The sequence below is a fragment of the Mustelus asterias genome, chromosome 1, assembly GCF_964213995.1.
Source record: "Mustelus asterias chromosome 1, sMusAst1.hap1.1, whole genome shotgun sequence".
In the NCBI taxonomy this organism is placed as follows: domain Eukaryota; kingdom Metazoa; phylum Chordata; class Chondrichthyes; order Carcharhiniformes; family Triakidae; genus Mustelus; species Mustelus asterias.
In genome coordinates this window covers 52,561-74,515 of record NC_135801.1, presented here as the reverse complement: position 1 = coordinate 74,515, position 21,955 = coordinate 52,561, and the positions used below count along the sequence as shown (strand labels likewise).

Here is a 21,955-nt window from a genome sequence, read left to right as displayed (position 1 = left end):
ATTAGGGGGCATAAGTTGGGAACAGAAACTGTCAGAGAAAGGAACTAATGAAAAGTGGAACTTTTTCAAGGAACAAATACTGGATGTCCTTGATAGGTATGTTCCTGTCAGGCAGGGAGGAAATGGCCGAGTGAGGGAACCATGGTTCACAAAAGAGGTGGAATGTCTTGTGAAAAGGAAGAGGGAAGCTTATGTAGGGATGAGGAAACAAGGTTCAGATGGCTCGATTGAGGGTTACAAGTTAGCAAGGAATGAGCTGAAAAAGGGGCTTAGGAGAGCTAGGAGGGGACATGAGAAGTCCTTGGCGGGTCGGATCAAGGAAAACCCCAAGGCTTTTTACTCTTATGTGAGGAATAAAAGAATGACCAGGGTGAGGTTAGGGCCGGTCAAGGACAGTAGTGGGAACTTGTGTATGGAGTCAGTAGAGATAGGCGAGGTGATGAATGAATACTTTTCTTCAGTGTTCACCAAGGAGAGGGGCCATGTTTTTGAGGAAGAGAAGGTGTTACAGGCTAATAGGCTGGAGGAAATAGATGTTCGGAGGGAGGATGTCTTGGCAGTTTTGAATAAACTGAAGGTCGATAAGTCCCCTGGGCCTGATGAAATGTATCCTAGGATTCTGTGGGAGGCAAGGGATGAGATTGCAGAGCCTTTGGCGTTGATCTTTGGGTCCTCGCTGTCCACGGGGATGGTGCCAGAGGACTGGAGAATGGCGAATGTTGTTCCTCTGTTTAAGAAAGGGAATAGAAATGACCCTGGTAATTATAGACCGGTTAGTCTTACTTCGGTGGTTGGTAAATTGATGGAAAGGGTCCTTAGGGATGGGATTTACGACCATTTAGAAAGATGCGGATTAATCCGAGATAGTCAGCACGGATTCGTGAAGGGCAAGTCGTGCCTCACAAATTTGATAGAATTTTTTGAGGAGGTAACTAAGTGTGTTGATGAAGGTAGGGCAGTTGATGTCATATACATGGATTTTAGTAAGGCGTTTGATAAGGTCCCCCATGGTCGGCTTATGATGAAAGTGAGGAGGTGTGGGATAGAGGGAAAGTTGGCCGATTGGATAGGTAACTGGCTGTCTGACCGAAGACAGAGGGTGGTGGTCGATGGAAAATTTTCGGATTGGAGGCAGGTTGCTAGCGGTGTGCCGCAGGGATCAGTGCTTGGTCCTCTGCTCTTTGTGATTTTTATTAATGACTTAGAGGAGGGGGCTGAAGGGTGGATCAGTAAATTTGCTGATGACACCAAGATTGGTGGAGTAGTGGATGAGGTGGAGGGCTGTTGTAGGCTGCAAAGAGACATAGATAGGATGCAAAGCTGGGCTGAAAAATGGCAAATGGAGTTTAACCCTGATAAATGTGAGGTGATTCATTTTGGTAGGACAAATTTAAATGTGGATTACAGGGTCAAAGGTTGGGTTCTGAAGACTGTGGAGGAACAGAGAGATCTTGGGGTCCATATCCACAGATCTCTAAAGGTTGCCACTCAAGTGGATAGAGCTGTGAAGAAGGCCTATAGTGTGTTAGCTTTTATTAACAGGGGGTTGGAGTTTAAGAGCCGTGGGGTTATGCTGCAACTGTACAGGACCTTGGTGAGACCACATTTGGAATATTGTGTGCAGTTCTGGTCACCTCACTATAAGAAGGATGTGGAAGCGCTGGAAAGAGTGCAGAGGAGATTTACCAGGATGCTGCCTGGTTTGGGGGGTAGGTCATATGAGGAAAGGTTGAGGGAGCTAGGGCTGTTCTCTCTGGAGCGGAGGAGGCTGAGGGGAGACTTAATAGAGGTGTATAAAATGATGAAGGGGATAGATAGAGTGAACGTTCAAAGACTATTTCCTCGGGTGGATGGAGCTATTACAAGGGGGCATAACTATAGGGTTCGTGGTGGGAGATACAGGACGGATATCAGAGGTAGGTTCTTTACGCAGAGAGTGGTTGGGGTGTGGAATGGACTGCCTGCAGTGATAGTGGAGTCAGACACTTTAGAAACATTTAAGCGGTTATTGGATAGGCACATGGAGCACACCAGGATGATAGGGAGTGGGATAGCTTGATCTTGGTTTCAGATAAAGCTCGGCACAACATCGTGGGCCGAAGGGCCTGTTCTGTGCTGTACTGTTCTATGTTCTATGTTCTATATATTATTTACATATATAACAAACAATAAGGGTCTCAGCACTGAACCTTGTAGTACACCACTGGACACCACACCCACCTCCAGTCACTCAAACAGCCTTCTACCACCGCCATTTGTGTCCGAGCACTGAGCCAGTTTCAGATCCATCTCACAAAGTTTCCCCGAATTCTATGTTGAAGGCTTCAACCTTCTCAATCAGTCTCCCATGTAGGACCTTGTCAAAGATTTTGCTAAAATCCATATAAATTACAACTGCACTTCCCTCATCCACACATTTGATCACATTTTTGAAAATTCTATCAAATTTGTTAGGCATGACCTCCCTCTGACAAAGCCGGAATTAATCCATGCCTTTCCAAGTGGAGATCCTGTTCTTCAGAATTTTTCCAATTGCTTCCCTACCACTGACATGAGGCTCACAGGTCTATAATTCCTGGTTTACCCCTCTTGAAAAGTGGAACCACATGAGCCGTCCTCCAGTGCACTGGCACTTCCCCCTGTGGCCGGAGAGGAATGAAAATGTGTGTCAGGGACCCTGCAATTTCCTGTCTCGCCTTGCACAGCAGCCAGGGATGCAATTCATCCGGGCCAGGGGATTGATCAATTTTTAAACCCATCAGAGCTTCCAATACCTCCCCATTTCCTATGTCAAACTACGCAAGTTCCTCAGAGTCCCTTATCCTGAATTCTGTACCTACGTTCTCATTTTCCTGAAGGAATACCAATGAGAAGTATTCATTTAACACCCTTCCAAAGTCCTGCGGCTTCACACACCGATTGCCCCCTACTCTTTCCCTGGTTAACCTCTTCTCCTTAATGTATTCATGAAATATCTTAGGATCCTCCCTAATTTTGTTCGCAAGTCCTTTTTCATGTCCCTTTTTCGTTCTTCTAATTGCCTTCTTAAATTCCCTCTTGCACTTCCTATATTCCTCGAGGGCCAAATTGAATTGCTGCCTTTGAATTTGCTAAATAAAAGCCTTTCTCTTCTTCCTTATCAAGTGCTGAAATGTCCTAGACATCCAGGGTTCCCTGAACGTATAGTTCCTACATTTCATGCTAAAAGGAATGCGACGGACCTATACTTCCCCAGTTCCTTTTTAAATGCCCGACCCCTCCCCCACTCCTTCGCTGTAGACGTTGCTGCAAGGAGCTGCTTCGACTTTGGCGAGTGATAATTTTTTTTAAAAGGTTGCACTCACATTTTTCAAACCTATCTATATATATTTTTTAATACAGGACTCCTCTGCTGTAAATCAATAGTGACATATTCCTTTCAATCAAATCTGAATATCAACCATGTCACATTGCATGACAACAAAATATAGAATGCAAAGATACTGAAAGCTACCTGAACAAGTTGCCAGCCCAAAAATGCAGGATATGATAATAGTGGCTACACTTTCAAAGTGCCTCATCGGATGGAAATGGTTTTGGAATGCCCTGACTTCATCAAAAGTGCTACAGAAATATATATTTTTGTATTTCTTTAATCCTGCTTGATAAACTTCAACAATAAACATTGAGCCTGTCTATTTGGTTATGCTTTATAATATATATATATATATATATATATATATATAATGAAATTGACATATTGAACAGATTTTGAGCCCATGTGTTTCATATTTTAGCATTGTATCTTACCTGGTGAGTACCTTAGTATGAGTGTGGATTATATTAAGAGCTTCTTTAAAATTTCCATTATGGACGAGACAGACCACTTTACAATGCAGAGCAGTCACATCATCCTTGTCATCTTGCAGTACTACAGAAAGAATCAACATATGCTGAAGATTCACATACATTAATTTTATTAAGCTTTAGCTTCACACCTACAGATGAATTCATGGAAAAGTCAACCAAGTTTACAAACAGCCATTCTAAAATGCACCTATGGCTAAAAATGTATTTTTTTTACTTTCTTAAATTTATTGCTGTCTTTAGCAATTAAAAAATAGGCATTCTTTATTCCTTGCTAAATAGTTGAAAGTTGCAATAAATCATCAACACTTACTTCCCTTAGCTGAAAGCTATGACTGTAACACTACATTTTGCACTCTCTCCTTTCCTTCTCTATGAACAGAATGCTGTTTGTACAGTGCGCAAGAAACAATACTTTTCACTGTATATTACTACATGACAATAATAAATCAAATCATTTCTCTCACCAATCAAGCAAAGCTCTGCTTCTCCAAATACCAATTCCTTTGTTATCCTAAATGACCCTCAACCTTTTCACTTTACAAAAAAGAACATTTTTAAAACTGTGCGAAACCTCTAAATGTAGATGTTCAGAGGGAATTGGGCACGGTTGTACAGAACACAGAAAGCTCGCACATATGTGGCAGGAAATGTTGGCCTCTATTGCAAGGGGATTGGAATACAAGTAGTAGGGAGTCTTGCGACAGTTGTATGGAACTTTGGTGAGATCACACCTAGAATAGTGTGTGCAGTTTGTTCTCCAGGAAGGGTACAAATGCGGTGGAGGGCAGTATGTGAAGAACAAAGAACAATACAGCACAGGAACAGGCCCTTCGGCCCTCCAAGCCTGTGTCGCTCCCTGGTCCAAACTAGACCATTCTTTTGTATCCCTCCATTCCCACTCCGTTCATATGGCTATCTAGATAAGTCTTAAACGTTCCCAGTGTGTCCGCCTCCACCACCTTGCCTGGCAGCGCATTCCAGGCCCCCACCACCCTCTGTGTAAAATATGTCCTTCTCATATCTGTGTTAAACCTCCCCCCTTTCACCTTGAACCTATGACCCCTCGTGAACGTCACCACCGACCTGGGGAAAAACCTCCCATCGTTCACCCTATCTATGCCTTTCATAATTTTATACACCTCTATTAAGTCTCCCCTCATCCTCCGTCTTTCCAGGGAGAACAACCCCAGTTTACCCAATCTCTCCTCATAACTAAGCCCCTCCATACCAGGCAACATCCTGGTAAACCTCCTCTGTACTCTCTCCAAAGCCTCCACGTCCTTCTGGTAGTGTGGCAACCAGAACTGGACGCAGTATTCCAAATGCGGACGAACCAATGTTCTATACATCTGCAACATCAGACCCCAACTTTTATACTCTATGCCCCGTCCTATAAAGGCAAGCATGCCATATGCCTTCTTCACCACCTTCTCCACCTGTGACGTCACCTTCAAGGATCTGTGGACTTGCACACCCAGGTCCCTCTGCGTATCTACACCCTTTATGGTTCTGCCATTTATCGTATAGCTCCTCCCTACATTATTTCTACCAAAATGCATCACTTCGCATTCATCAGGATTGAACTCCATCTGCCATTTCTTTGCCCAAATTTCCAGCCTATCTATATCCTTCTGTAGCTTCTGACAATGCTCCTCACTATCTGCAAATCCTGCCAATTTTGTGTCGTCCGCAAACTTACTGATCACCCCAGTTACACCTTCCAGATCGTTTATATAAATCACAAACAGCAGAGGTCCCAATACAGAGCCCTGCGGGACACCACTAGTCACAGGCATCCAGCCGGAAAAAGACCCTCCCACTACCACCCTCTGTCTTCTGTGACCAAGATGTGGAGATGCCGGCGTTGGACTGGGGTAAACACAGTAAGAAGTTTAACAACACCAGGTTAAAGTCCAACAGGTTTATTTGGTAGCAAAAGCCACACAAGCTTTCGGAGCTCTTAGCCCCTTCTTCAGGTGAGTGGGAATTCTGTTCACAAACTGTTTGTGAACAGAATTCCCACTCCCTGAAGAAGGGGCTAAGAGCTCCGAAAGCTTGTGTGGCTTTTGCTACCAAATAAACCTGTTGGACTTTAACCTGGTGTTGTTAAACTTCTTATTCTGTGACCAAGCCAGTTCTCCACCCATCTAGCCACCTCCCCCTTTATCCCATGAGATCCAACCTTTTTCACCAGCCTACCATGAGGAACTTTGTCAAACGCTTTACTAAAGTCCATATAGACGACATCCACGGCCCTTCCCTCGTCAACCATTCTGGTCACTTCTTCAAAAAACTCCACCAGGTTAGTGAGGCATGACTTCCCTCTCACAAAACCATGCTGAAGGTTCACTAGATTGGTTCCTTGAAGAAGAGGGCGGTCCAAGGAAGACAGGCTGAGTAAATAGGGCCTATAGTCATTGAAACTTAGAAGATTGAGAGGTGATTTCATTGAGAGATATGACATTTTGTAGGGACTTCAATGGGTAGACACAGACGTTGATTTTTCCGGGAGAGAGTCTAGAATATGGGGGCACAGTGTCAGGATAACGTGTCAACCGAGAAAAGAAGAAATTTCTTCACCCAAGGGTTGTGAATCTTTGGAAGACAATCATTTCAAGATGGCGCCGGAGTGTGATGACTTCTTGCGAGCTGTCCCCCAGCATACACTCTAATTCTATCTTTTATTCTCATTTTATGCTTTTAAAACTGTACCATAACTCTTATAAATTCTCTAACAATGCTCTATTTCAATCTCTTACAGATTTGGCACCATTAGACATTGAATGGACCTACCATATATTAAGTTGATCTTTCTCTACATCCTAGCTATGACTGTAACACTACATTCCACATGCTCTCTTGTCCTTCTCCCCTATAGGGAGGATAAAGAAACGGATGTTATTGTACACATTGGTGCAAATGACGTAGATAGGAAGAGCAGGAGGATCCTACAAGAGCAATTGAGGGAGTTGGGAAATAGGCTAAAAAGTAGGGCCTCCAGGGTGGCAATCTCTGGGCTGCTCCCAATGCCTAGGGCCAGTGAGGCTAGGAATAGGGAGATAGTACAATTGAACGCTTGGCTAAAGGACTGATCCAGGAGGGAGGGCTTCATATTCCTGGATTACTGGGAAGTTTTCTAGAGAGGAGGGCACCTGTACAAGAAGGACGGGTCACAACTAAATTGGAAGGGCACGAATATCCTGGCTGGGAGTTTTGCTAGTGCAGTTCGGGTGGGTTTAAACTAATATGGCAGGGGGGTGGGGATCAAAAAATTAGGTCTACAAGTGTAGAGGCTGGGGACGAGCTTGGGGCCAGGACAAGGCTGGCAAAGAAGAAGAGCACTCTGGGGGAGGATGACCTCACTGGGCCTGGAGGTCTGGAGTGCATCTACTTCAATGCAAGGAGCATAGCAGGTAAGACAGACGAACTTAGGGCCTTACTGCTTACGAGGAATTTGGATGTGGTTGCGGTGACAGAGACTTGGTTGAAAGGACAGGACTGGCAACTGAATATTCCGGGGTACAAGTGTTTTAGGCGAGATAGAGGAGGAGCCAAAAGAGGTGGGGGAGTAGCAGTATTAGTTAGAGAGCATATTACAGCGGTGTAGAGGGAGGACAATTCAGAGGGGTCGTGTAACGAGTCACTGTGGGTGGAGTTCAGAAACAGGAAGGGCGCAGTCACTATGTTGGGGGTATACTACAGGCCCCCCAATAGCCCAAGGGAAGTGGAAGAACGGATATGTCAGGAGATAATGGATAGGTGCAGGAAAAATAGGGTTGTTGTAGTGGGAGACTTCAATTTCCCTGGTATAGACTGGAAATCGCTGAGAGCTGGGACTCTGAATGGGGAGGAATTTGTAAAATGCGTACAGGAAGGTTCTTTGGAACAATATGTAGATATAAAAAGGAATAGAGTGGCTAGAGTGAATGTTGGACCCTGAGAGGACGAGAGAGGGGATTTAATAGTGGAAAACGAGTAAATGGCTGAGACTTTAAATAGGTTTTTTGTGTCGGTCTTCACGGTGGAAGACACAAATAGTTTACCGAATGTTAACGATCGAGTGTTGGTGGGAGGAGAGGTACTCAATACAATTAATGTTACTAGAGAGGCAGTGCTTGGTAGATTAAGGGACTGAAGGCAGACAAGTCCCCGGGCCCGGATGGAATGCATCCCAGGGTACTGAAAGAAATGTCAGAGGTAATAGCGGATGCGTTAGTGGTTATTTATCAAAATTCTCTGGACTCTGGGGTAGTGCCGGCGGATTGGAAAACAGCTACTGTTACGCCGCTGTTTAAAAAAGGAAGTAGACAAAAGGCGGGTAACTATAGGCCGGTTAGCTTAACGTCGGTAGTCGGGAAAATGCTGGAATCCATCATTAAAGAAGAAATAGCAGGCCATCTGGATAAGAATGGTTCAATCAAGCAGACGCAGCATGGATTCATGAGAGGAAAGTCGTGTTTGACGAACTTACTAGATTTTTATGAAGATGTGACTAGTGCGGTTGACGGAGGGGAACCGGTAGATGTGGTGTTTTTGGATTTCCAAAAGGCATTCGATAAGGTGCCTCACAAAAGGTTGCTGCAGAAGATTGGGGCACACGGAGTTGGGGGTAGGGTGCTAGCGTGGTTTGGGGATTGGCTATCCAACAGGAAGCAGAGAGATGGAATAAATGGGTGCTTTTCTGGTTGGCAGATGGTGACTAGTGGCGTGCCGCAGGGATCGGTACTGTGGCCTCAACTGTTTACTATTTACATAGATGATCTGGAGGAGGGGACTGAGTGTAGGGTATCAAAGTTTGCTGACGACACGAAGATAAGTGGGAAAGTGAATTGCGTGGAGGAAGCGGAAGGTCTGCAGAGAGATTTGAATAGGCTGTGAGTGGGCGAGGATCTGGCAGATGGAGTATAACGTTGGCAAATGCGAGGTTATTCACTTTGGAAGAAATAATAGCAAATTGTATCATTATTTAAATGGAAAAAATTTACAACATGCTACTGTGCAAAGGGACCTGGGGGTCCTTGTGCATGAGTCGCAAAAACTCAGTCTGCATGTACAACAGGTGATCAAGAAGGCAAATGGGATGTTGGCATTTATCGCGAGGGGGATAGAATATAAAAGCAGAGAAGTCTTGCTGCATCTGTACAAGGCATTGGTGAGGCCGCAGCTGGAATACTGTGGGCAGTTTTGGTCCCCTTACTTGCGAAAGGCTATATTGGTCTTGGAGGGAGTGCAGAGAAGGTTCACCAGGTTGATACCGGAGATGAGGGGTGTAGATTATGAGGAGAGATTGAGCAGATTAGGTTTGTACTCGTTGGAGTTTAGAAGGCTGAGGGGTGATCTTATAGAGGCATATAAGATAATGAAGGGGCTGGATAGGGTAGAAGTGGAGAGATTCTTTCCACTCAAAAAGGAAACCAGAACTAGAGGGCACAGCCTCAAAATAAAGGACGGTCAGGTTAGGACAGAGTTGAGGAGGAACTTCTTCTCTCAGGGGGTGGTGAATCTCTGGAATTCTCTGCCCACTGAAGTGGTGGAGGCTACCTCGTTGAATATGTTTAAGTCACGGATAGATGGATTTCTGATCGGTAGGGGAATTAAGGGTTAGAACATAGAACAGTACAGCACAAAACAGGCCCTTCGGCCCACGATGTTGTGCCGAGCTTTATCTGAAACCAAGATCAAGCTATCCCACTCCCTATCATCCTGGTGTGCTCCATGTGCCTATCCAATAACCGCTTAAATGTTCCTCAAGTGTCTGACTCCACTATCACTGCAGGCAGTCCATTCCACACCCCAAACACTCTCTGCGTAAAGAACCTACCTCTGATATCCTTCGTATATCTCCCACCACGAACCCTATAGTTATGCCCCCTTGTAATAGCTCCATCCACCCGAGGAAATAGTCTTTGAACGTTCACTCTATCTATCCCCTTCATCATTTTATAAACCTCTATTAAGTCTCCCCTCAGCCTCCTCCGCTCCAGAGAGAACAGCCCTAGCTCCCTCAACCTTTCCTCATAAGACCTACCCTCCAAACCAGGCAGCATCCTGGTAAATCTCCTCTGCACTCTTTCCAGCGCTTCCACATCTTTCTTATAGTGAGGTGAACAGAACTGCACACAATATTCCAAATGTGGTCTCACCAAGGTCCTGTACAGTTGCAGCATAACCCCACGGCTCTTAAACTCCAACCCCGTTAATAAAAGCTAACACACTATAGGCCTTCTTCACAGCTCTATCCACTTGAGTGGCAATCTTTAGAGATCTGTGGATATGGACCCCAAGATCTCTCTGCTCCTCCACAGTCTTCAGAACCCTACCTTTGACCCTGTAATCCACATTTAAATTAGTCCTACCAAAATGAATCACCTCACATTTATCAGGGTTAAACTCCATTTGCCATTTTTCAGCCCAGCTTTGCATCCTATCTATGTCTCTTTGCAGCCTACAACAGCTCTCCACCTCATCCACTACTCCACCAATCTTAGTGTCATCAGCAAATTTACTGATCCACCCTTCAGCCCCCTCCTCTAAGTCATTAATAAAAATCACAAAGAGCAGAGGACCAAGCACTGATCCCTGTGGCACTCCGCTAGCAACCCGCCTCCAATACGAAAATTTTCCATCCACCACCACCCTCTGTCTTCGATCAGATAGCCAGTTACCTATCCAATCGGCCAACTTTCCCTCTATCCCACACCTCCTCACTTTCATCATAAGCCGACCATGGGGGACCTTATCAAACGCCTTACTAAAATCCATGTAAATGACATCAACTGCCCTACCTTCATCAACACACTTAGTTACCTCCTCAAAAAATTTAATCAAATTTGTGAGGCACGACTTGCCCTTCACAAATCCGTGCTGACTATCCCGGATTAATCCGCATCTTTCTAAATGGTCGTAAATCCCATCCCTAAGGACCTTTTCCATCAATTTACCAACCACCGAAGTAAGACTAACCGGTCTATAATTACCAGGGTCATTTTTATTCCCTTTCTTATCAGAGGAACAACATTCGCCACTCTCCAGTCCTCTGGCACCATCCCCGTGGACAGCGAGGACCCAAAGATCAAAGCCTCTGCAATCTCATCCTTTGCCTCCCAAAGAATCCTAGGATATATTTCATCAGGTCCAGGGGACTTATCGACCTTCAGTTTATTCAAAACTGCCAGGACATCCTCCCTCCGAACATCTATTTCCTCCAGCCTATTAGCCTGTAACACCTTCTCTTCCTCAAAAACATGGCCCCTCTCCTTGGTGAACACTGAAGAAAAGTATTCATTCATCACCTCGCCTATCTCTACTGACTCCATACACAAGTTCCCACTACTGTCCTTGACCGGCCCTAACCTCACCCTGGTCATTCTTTTATTCCTCACATAAGAGTAAAAAGCCTTGGGGTTTTCCTTGATCCGACCCGCCAAGGACTTCTCATGTCCCCTCCTAGCTCTAAGCCCCTTTTTCAGCTCATTCCTTGCTAACTTGTAACCCTCAATCGAGCCATCTGAACCTTGTTTCCTCATCCCTACATAAGCTTCTCTCTTCCTTTTCACAAGACATTCCACCTCTTTCGTGAACCATGGTTCCCTCACTCGGCCATTTCCTCCCTGCCTGACAGGGACATACCTATCAAGGACACCCAGTATTTGTTCCTTGAAAAAGTTCCACTTTTCATTAGTGCCTTTCCCTGAGTTTCTGTTCCCAACTTATGCCCCCTAATTCTTGCCTAATCGCATCATAATTACCTCTCCCCCAATTGTAAACCTTGCCCTGCCGTACGGCCCTATCCCTCTCCATTGCAATAACAAAAGACACCGAGTTGTGGTCACTATCCAAAGTGCTCTCCCACAACCAAATCTAACACTTGGCCCGGTTCATTTCCCAGTACCAAATCCAATGTGGCCTCACCTCTTGTCGGCCTATCCACATATTGTGTCAGGAAACCCTCCTGCACACACTGCACAAAAAGTGCCCCATCCAAACTATTTGACCTACAAAGGTTCCAATCAATATTTGGAAAGTTAAAGTCCCCCATGACAACTACCCTGTGACCCCCACACATATCCATAATCTGCTTAGCAATTTCTTCCTCCACATCTCTATTACTATTTGGGGGCCTATAGTAAACTCCTAACAACGTGACCGCTCCTTTCCTATTTCTAACCTCAGCCCATATTACCTCAGTGTGCAAATCCCCCTTGAAGTGCCTTTCCGCAGCCGTTAAACTATCCTTGATTAACAATGCCACTCCTCCACCTCTTTTACCAGCTTCCCTACACTTACTGAAACATCTATACCCCGGAACGTCCAACAACCATTCCTGTCCTTGTTCTACCCACGTCTCCGTAATGGCCACAACATCATAGTCCCAAGTATCAATCCACACCCCAAGTTCATCTACCCTGTTCCGGATGCTCCTTGCATTGAAGTAGACACACTTCAACCCACCTTCCTGTCTACCGGTACCCACCCTTGACCCTGATACCTTCCCCAATACCTCACCACCCTCACTGACTTCTGGACTACAACTCCTTTTCCCACTCCCCTGACAAATTAGTTTAAACCCCCCTGAAGAGCCATATCAAATTTCCCTCCTAGGATATTGGTGCCCCTCTGGTTCAGGTGCACCCCGTCCTGTTTGTACAGGTCCCACCTTCCCCAGAATGTGTTCCAATTATCCACGTATCTGAAACCCTCCCTCCTACACCATCCCTGCAATCACATGTTTAACTGCACTCTCTCCCTGTTCCTCAACTCCCCTATCACGTGGCACCGGCAACGTACCAGAGATGACCACATGTTTTGTCTTGGCTCTCAACTTCCAGCCCAGCTCCAGAAATTCCTGCTTTAAATCCCCGTCCCTTCTCTTACCTATGTCGTTGGTACCAATGTGTACCACGACTTGTGACTGTTTCCCCTCCCCCTCAGAATCCGGAAAACACGGTCCGAGACGTCACGGACCTTGGCATCCGGTAGGCAACATACCATCCGTGAGTCTCTTTTGCTGCCACAGAACCTCCTATCTATCCCTCCAACTAACGAGTCCCCAATAACTATTGCCCTCCTGCTCTGCCCCTTACCCTCCCGAGCCACAGAGACGGACGGTAATAGGGATCAGGCGGGTAAGTGGAACTAATTCACTTCAGATCAGCCATGATCTTATCGAATGGCGGGGCAGGCTCGAGGGGCAAGATGGCCTACTCCTGCTCCTATTTCTTATGTTCTTATAGCCCGACTAGAGAGGGGGCTATCCTGGACCTAGTGCTGGGGAATGAGTCGGTCAGGTCTTCAAAGTTTTGGTTGGGGAACATGTGGCAAATAGTGACCACAATTCTGTTAGCTTTAGGACAGTGATGGAAAAGGATGAGTGGTGTCCCAAGTGTAAGGTGTTGGATTGGGGGAAAGCTAACTTTAGTGGGATTAGGCAGAATTTGGCAGCTGTTGATTGGGAGAGACTGTTTGAGGGTAAATCCACATCTGGCATGTGGGAGTCATTTAAGGAACAGTTGTTAGGGCTGCAGGATAGGCATGTGCCTGTAAAAAAGGATAGGAAGGATAGGATTCGAGAACCGTGGATAACCAGGGAAATTGAGGGATTGGTCAAAAAGAAAAGAGAGGCGTACGTTAGGTCCAGGCAGCTAAAAACGGAGGGAGCTCTGGAGGAATACAAAGGAAGTAGGAAAGAACTCAAACTAGGAATTAGAAGGGCAAAAAGGGGTCACAAAATGTCCTTGGCCTCTTTTAAGGTCAAACCAAATAAACAAACTCAAATTAAGTCAGGACAAAGTAAAAGGGGCAGCTCCCCAAAAGGGGGGGGGAACGGCCCGAACAGAAATCAAAGTACAAAGGAAACTTGAAAATATCAAATTAAAATGTGATGATTAGGGTCAATAACGCACCCCAACCGCTGCGGTGCCCAACGGGCACGGAAGGCGTCAACCGTGCCCGTGGACACCGCATACTCCTTCTCCAGGGACACCTGGCCGCGGATGTAGCCGCGGTAGAGGGACAGACAGTCAGGATGGACGGCCCCCTCGATCGCCCGCTGCCTGGACCTGTAAATGGCACGTTTCACCAGGCCCGGGAGCAGGTTCACGAGGAGGTCGCCATCCCGACCCTCCCCTCTCCGCACCAGGTGTCCTTGGCAGACAGGATTAAGGAGAATCCCAAGACATTTTATTCATACGTTAGGAACAAAAGGATTGTCAGGGGAAAAAAAATCGGACCTCTCAGGGACAAAAGTGGGGAATTATGCTTAGAGCCCAAAAAAGTAGGGGAGATCCTAAATGAATACTTTGCGTCGGTATTCACAAAGGAGAGGGATGTGTTGACTGGGAGTGTCTCGGAGGGGAGTGTTGAACCGTTGGAGAAAATCTCCATTACAAGGGAGGAAGTGTTAGGTTTTTTCGGGAATATAAAGACTGACAAATCCCCAGGGCCTGATGGAATCTATCCAAGGCTGCTCAGGAAGACGAGAGATGAAATCGCTGGACCTCTGACACAAATCTTTGTCTCGTCACTGGACACAGGTGAGGTCCCAGAGGATTGGAGGATAGCTAATGTGGTCCCGTTATTTAAGAAGGGTAGGAAGGATAACCCGGGAAATTATAGGCCGGTGACCTTGACTTCCGTGGTCGGGAAGTTGTTGGAGAGGATTCTTAGAGATAGGATGTATGCGCATTTAGAAAGGAATAAACTCATTCACGATAGTCAGCATGGTTTTGTGAGAGGGAGGTCATGCCTCACTAACCTGGTGGTGTTCTTTGAAGAAGTGACTAGAATGGTTGACGAGGGAAGGGCCGTGGATGTCGTCTATATGGACTTTAGTAAAGCGTTTGACAAAGTCCCTCATGGTAGGCTGGTGAAAAAGGTTGGATCTCATGGGATAAAGGGGGAGGTGGCTAGATGGGTAGAGAACTGGCTTGGTCACAGAAGACAGAGGGTGGTAGTGGAAGGGTCTTTTTCTGGCTGGATGCCTGTGACTAGTGGTGTTCCGCAGAGCTCTGTATTGGGACCTCTGCTGTTTGTGATTTATATAAACGATCTGGAAGAAGGTGTAACTGGGGTGATCAGTAAGTTTGCGGACGACACGAAAATGGCTGGACTTGCAGACAGTGAGGAACATTGTCAGAGGCTACAGAAGGATATAGATAGGCTGGAAATTTGGGCAAAGAAATGGCAGATGGAGTTCAATCCAGATAAATGCGAAGTCATGCATTTTGGTAGAACTAACGTAGGAGGGAGCTATACGATAAATGGCAGAACCATAAAGGGTGTAGATACGCAGAGGGACCTGGGTGTGCAAGTCCACAGATCCTTGAAGGTGACGTCACAGGTGGAGAAGGTAGTGAGTAAGGCATATGGCATGCTTGCCTTTATAGGACGGGGCATAGAGTATACAAGTTGGGGTCTGATGTTGCAGTTGTATAGAACGTTGGGCCCAGTTCTGGTCACCACACTACCAGAAGGACGTGGAGGTGTTAGAGAGAGTGCAGAGGAGGTTTACCAGGATGTTGCCTGGTATGGAGGGGCTTAGTTATGAGGGGAGATTGGGCAAACTGGGGTTGTTCTCACTGGAAAGACGGAGGATGAGGGGTGACTTAATAGAGGTGTATAAAATTATGAAAGGCATAGATAGGGGGAACAGTGGGAAACTTTTTCCCAGGTTGGTGGTGACGTTCACGAGGGGTCATAGGTTCAAGGTGAGGCGGGGGGGGGGGTTTAACACGGATATCAGAAGGACGTATTTTACACAGAGGGTGGTGGGGGCCTGGAGTGCGCTGCCGGGCAAGGTGGTGGAGGCGGACACACTGGGAACGTTTAAGACTTATCTAGATAGCCACATGAACGGAGTGGGAATGGAGGGATACAAAAGAATAATCTAATTTGGACCAGGGAGCGGCACGGGCTTGGAGGGCCGAAGGGCCTGTCCCTGTGCTGTATTGTTCTTTATTAAGGACATTTAAATGGTCATTGGATAAACATATGGATGATATTGGAATAGTGTAGGTTAGAGGGGCTTTAGATTGATTTCACTGGTCGGCGCAACATTGAGGGCCGAAGGGCCTGTACTGTGCTGTTATGTTCTGTGTACTCTATGAACGGTATGCTTTATCTGTATAGCGTGCAAGAAACAATACTTTTCACTGTATACCGATACAGGTGACAATAATAAATCAAATCCCAAAGAGTTTGCAGTTCCCCATGGTGGAGTACATTCATGGCTGAGCTCAAGAGATTTCTGTTCTCTCCTGGAATCAAGGGTTGTGAATTAAAGGTAAGGTGGGAAAGCAAAGTTGGGGCAAAAGATCAGCCTGATTGTACTGCAATACTATATTATTTACTGCTTTTCTAAACCTTAACTTGCAATGTTATTATTCTTTTGATCTATCCCTGAGTAATCTTATACTAACCACTTGGGAAGGTTTCATACCTTTGGTCTGCTGCCATCAGACTTTTGAATGAACCTACCTCGCATTAAGTTGATCTTTCTCTACACCATAGCTCTGATGAACAGTACATTCTCCGCTCTCTCCTTTCCTTCTGTCAAGCCTACTTGTGACACTAATAAACCTAAAACTTAACTACGTACAGAATTTGTCTGTATAGTACACAAGAAACAATACTTTTCACTGCATCCTAATACATGTGACAATAATAAATCAAATCAAAATGGGTACTGCATCTTGATTTTGTTGCACTACCTTCTCCAGTTTCAGAAAAAGTCTGCATATCACACTTAGCCAACTACCGAAAACCACTATTTACCTGCCCCTTCATGTCTCTTACCTGAACAATCTACTTGAGCTTTGATGAATCTTTCTTTCAATTTGATTGAATGAGGTCGCCGAATAATAATTTTTTTTGTTGGTCTTGTATTCAAATCCGATCTTGATAACCTCTCTATTGTTGCCTTATGTTCTAACACTGCACACTCGAGGCCCCAATAACACCCCATCATCCCTCGGGTCGATACAGCCAAATCTGCCCTTGTTCTGTGCATAGATACTAATCTTGCTCATTCCCAGGGCATCTTTCATTCTTCAATTCTTTAACCTTGTCATTATCCTGTTGCTCATATTTCACTTTCTGAAGTTTTGGATGCTGTCACGAATTATTAAATTATTAACCCCAAATTATTTCTCAGCTTGGCCACCTGACCTGATGGTGTGTTTGGGCTCAGGGTGATTCCAGGGGACACAGTGCTGTATTTCACACACTTTCTCTCAGCCAGTTGCAGGGTCAGACACTCCACCAACAGCTGCTCCGCTTTATTTTCTTCCCTGAACAGCTCATTCAATCAGATCCCCTCGAAGCAGCTTCTCTCCCAGGTCCGATCCACCCCTCCTTCCACCCCGTCCCTCCGGGCCCCAACCCCCATCCCTCCGGGCCCCACCCACCACCCCCCCCCCCTGCGGGCCCTACCCACCACCCCCCCTCCCTCTGGGCCCCACCCACCACCCCCCCTCCCTCCGGGGCCCAACCCCCAGCCATCCTCCCCGCTCCCTCCGGGCCCCAACCCCCACCCACCCTCCCTCCCTCCGGGCCCCAACCCCCACCCACCCTCCCTCCCTCCCTCCCTCCGGGCCCCAACACCCACCCCCACCCCCCTCCCTCCGGGCCCCAACCCCCACCCGGGCCACAACCGACCCCTCCCCTTCCGGGCCCCAGCCCCCCCTCCCCTTCCGGGCCCCAGCCCCCCCACTCCCCTTCCGGGCCCCTGCCCCCCCACTCCCCTTCCGGGCCCCAGCCCCCCCACTCCCCTTCCGGGCCCCAGCCCCCCCACTCCCCTTCCGGGCCCCAGCCGCCCCCTCCCCTTCCGGGCCCCAACAACCGCCCCCCCCCCTTCCGGGCCCCAACAACCGCCCCCCCTCCGGGCCCCAACAACTGCCCCTCCCTCCGGGCCCCAACAACCCCCCCCCACTCCGGGCCCCAACAGCCCCCCCCCCCACTCCGGGACCCAACCTCCCCCCCCCCACTCCGGGACCCAACCTCCCCCCCCCCCGGGCCCCAACCTCCTCCCCCCCCGGGCCCCAACCTCTCCCCCCCCCCCCCCCCCGGGCCCCAACCTCCCCCCTCCTACCCCCGGCCCCAACCTCCCCACCCCCCCCGGGCCCCAACCTCCCCCCTCCTCCCCCCCGGCCCCAACCTCCCCACCCGGGCCCCAACCTCCCCCCCCCCCCGGGCCCCAACATTCCCCACCCCCTCCCCGGGCCCAAACCTTCCCCCCCCCCCCGGGCCCCAACCTTCCCCACCCCCCCCCCCCGGGCCCCAACGTTCCCCCCCCCCCCGGGCCCCAACCTCCCCCCCCCCCCCCCCCGGGCCCCAACCTTCCCCACCCGCCCCCCCGGCCCCAACCTTCCCCACCCCCCCCGGGCCCCAACCTTCCCCACCCCCCCCCGGGCCCCAACCTTCCCCACCACCCCCGGGCCCCAACCTTCCCCACCCCCAACCCCCCAGGCCCCAACCTTCCCCACCCCCAACCTTCCCCACCACCCGGGCCCCAACCTTCCCCACCACCCGGGCCCCAACCTTCCCCACCACCCGGGCCCCAACCTTCCCCACCGCCCCCCAACCTTCCCCACCCCCCCCCCCGGGCCCCAACCTTCCCCACCCCACCGCCCCCCGGGCCCCAACGTTCCCCACCCCACCCCCCCACCCCGGGCCCCAACCTTCCCCACCCACCCCCCCCGGGCCCCAACCTTCCCCACCCCCCCCGGGCCCCAACCTTCCCCACCCCCCCCAGGCCCCAACCTTCCCCACCCCCACCCCCCCCGGGCCCCAACCTTCCCCACCCCCTCACCCCCCGGGCCCCAACCTTCCCCCCCCCGGGCCCCAACCTTCCCCACCCCCCCGGGCCCCAACCTTCCCCACTAGCCCCCCACCGGGCCCCAACCTTCCCCACCCCCCGCCCCCCCCGAGCCCCAACGTTCCCCCCCCCCGGGCCCCAACCTTCCCCCCCCCCCCGGCCCCCAACCTTCCCCACCATCCCCCCCCCCCCCCCCCCGGCCCCCAACCTTCCCCACCATCCCCCCCCCCCCCCCCCCCGGCCCCCAACCTTCCCCCACCCCCCCCCCCGAACCTTCCCCCCCCCCCGGCCCCCAACCTTCCCCACCATCCCCCCCCCCCCCCCCGGCCCCCAACCTTCCCCACCATCCCCCCCCCCCCCCCCCCGGCCCCCAACCTTCCCCCACCCCCCCCCCCCAACCTTCCCCACCCCCCCCCCCCCCCCGGGCCCCAACCTTCCCCACCAGCCCCCCCCCCCGGGCCCCAACCTTCCCCACCTCCCCCCCCCCCCCGGGCCCCAACCTTCCCCACCTCCCCCCCCGGGCCCCAACCTTCCCCACCTCCCCCCCCCGGGCCCCAACCTTCCCCACCTCCCCCCCCCCGGGCCCCAACCTTCCCCACCTCCCCCCCCGGGCCCCAACCTTCCCCACCTCCCCCCCCCCGAGCCACAACCTCCCCCCCCCCCCCCGAGCCCCAACCTCCCCCACCTCCCTCCCCCCCCGGGCCCCAACCTCCCTCCCCCCCCGGGCCCCAACCTCCCTCCCCCCCCGGGCCCCAACCTCCCTCCCCCCCCGGCCCCAACCTCCTCCCCCCCCGGGCCCCACCCTCCCCGCTCTCTCCCCGGCTCCATGCCGGGCTCCGGGCCTCACTGGGACACGTCACCGTGAGGCCGCGATTCTCGGCCTGTCCGGATCGCGGGTCCACGGTATCTCTTACTTTTATTGAGGGACTTCAGGGCCCGGCTGTAATCCGCAGTTTGGCCGCAACGATTCACCTCCGTCCACAGCGCAGTCACCGACCCACCGCCGCTCGCCATCCCGATCAACCCGTTTCCCAGGCCGGGATCAGCGGCAGTAAAACCTGGACCCTCCCCCGCCACCGCCCCCTCCCGGCCGTGCCCTCCCCCGCCACCGCCCCCTCCCGGCCGTGCCCTCCCCCGCCACCGCCCCCTCCCGGCCGTGCCCTCCCCCGCCACCGCCCCCTCCCGGCCGTGCCCTCCCCCGCCACCGCCCCCTCCCGGCCGTGCCCTCCCCCGCCACCGCCCCCTCCCGGCCGTGCCCTCCCCCGCCCCCTCCCGGCCGTGCCCTCCCCCGCCCCCTCCCGGCCGTGCCCTCCCCCGCCCCCTCCCGGCCGTGCCCTCCCCCGCCCCCTCCCGGCCGTGCCCTCCCCCGCCCCCTCCCGGCCAGGCCCTCCCCCGCCTCCGCCCCCTCCCGGCCAGGCCCTCCCCCGCCTCCGCCCCCTCCCGGCCAGGCCCTCCCCCACCACCGCCCCCTCCCGGCCAGGCCCTCCCCCGCCACCGCCCCCTCCCGGCCAGGCCCTCCACCGCCCCCTCCCGGCCGGGCTCTCCATATTCTGCCTGGAGATTTTCTTCCTGACCTCAAATGATAATTTAATATCAACTATCTTTATGATTAATAATTGAAAAGGAGATGGTGGCAGAGTGGGAATGTCATCGCACAAACACTCTTCTCCATCTTCCTGGCAGCTTGGTACGGCTCCTGCTCTGCCCAAGACCACAAGGAACCACAAAGGGTCCATCACACAAACCAGCCTCCCATCCATTGACTCTGTCTACACTTCCCGCTGCCTCGACAAAGCAGCCCGCATAATCAAGGACCCCACGCACCCCGGACATTCTCTCTTCCACCTTCTTCCTTCAGGAAAATTATACAAGAACTCAAAAACACCCTAGCTATGACTGTAACACTGCATTCTGCACTCTCGTTTCCTACTCTATGAACGGTATGTTTTGGCTGTATAGCGCGCAAGAAACAATACTTTTCACTGTATACTAATACGTGACAATAATAAATCAAATCAAATCAGCACTCCAGCCCATCACCCTGAAACTCCCACTGGAATGGAGCAAATTTACTGGAACAGTGGCAAACTATTCAACCACTCAGTTCCTGTTCCAAGATACTGTCACAAAAACATTCTACAAACTCATCTTCTAGACTGTTCTTTGCAATTTGATTGTCCCAGTATATGTAAAGATTAAAATATTTAGGCGGCAATATCTCCATTAGCTGTAAACGATACAACCATTGCAGAGATTTCCCACGATGTAAGAGGATAGAAAATTAACAAAAGTACAACTTTGTCGAATTATTCCACAAATACATCTCATGGATTGTGTCCTTAACATGGCGAGCTTAGGCTTCTTCCCACCCTACCAGCTTGAAACTCCCAAACAAAATGGGAAGATTGCAAAGTCAAATTAGCCCAAAAAACCGGAGTTAAACACTCTCGTTTTCAAATTTTTATGATACTTGGAATCTTTTTGGGGAAGATTTCATAGACTTTCATAGAAACTAGTGGCTGGAATAGGCCATTCAGCCCTTCGAGCCTACTCAGTCATTCATTTTGATCATGGCTGATCATTGAAGTCAATATCCTGATCCCTTTAGCCCCAAGAGCTATATCTAATTTCTTCTTGAAATCGGACAACGTTTTGGCCTCAACTACATTCGGTGGTAGTGAATTCCACACATTCACCACTCTCTGGGTGAAGAAATTTCTCCTCACCTCAGTTCTAAAAGGTTTACCGCCTATCTCAAACTATGACCACAAGTTCTGGACTCCCCCACCATCGGGAACATTCTTTCTGAATTTATCCTGTCTAACCCTCTTAAAATTTTACAAGTTTCTATGGGATCCCCTCTCTCTCTCCCAAACGTCAGTGAATATGATAACCTACTTAGTCTCTCCTCATATGACAGACCTGCCATCCCAGGAATCAGGTTGGTAAGCCTTTGTTGTACTCGCTCTATTGCAAGGACATCCTTCCTCAGATAAGGACACCAAAACTGCACACAATACTCCAGGTGTGGCCTCACCAACACCCTATACAATTACAGCAAAATATCCCTATCCCTATACTCATCAAGCATGATTTCCCTTTTGTAAATCCATGCTGACTTTGTCTGATTACACCACTGCCTTCCAAATGCCGAGTTATGAAATCCTTGATAGACTCCAGCAACCTCCTCAGTACTGACTGGCTCAGTGGTCTATAGTTCCCTGTTTTTTCTGTACCTCCCTTTTTGAACAGCAGGCTTACATTAATTAGCTAGCCTCCAATCTGTAGGGACTA

General features: G+C 50.1%; 1 protein-coding gene across 3 annotated transcripts in view; it reads right to left on the bottom strand.

Moving 5' to 3' along the window:
- srp72 (signal recognition particle 72) overlaps positions 1–19,766 on the bottom strand; it is a 104,736-nt gene extending 84,970 nt beyond the window's left edge. Inside the window, exons 1-2 of one of the 3 annotated variants that reach the window (XM_078201604.1) lie at positions 19,576–19,766; positions 3,790–3,910 (exon numbers count right to left, since the gene is read on the bottom strand). In XM_078201604.1, the coding sequence (XP_078057730.1) occupies positions 3,790–3,910; positions 19,576–19,675 (221 nt within the window). In that variant the 5' untranslated portion in view covers positions 19,676–19,766. Of the gene's footprint in view, positions 1–3,789; positions 3,933–6,642; positions 6,666–16,641; positions 17,215–19,575 lie in introns of those variants that run through there. The other 2 variants (XM_078201540.1, XM_078201683.1) reach the window with 2 other exon arrangements.
- Positions 19,767–21,955: the final 2,189 nt, after the last annotated feature.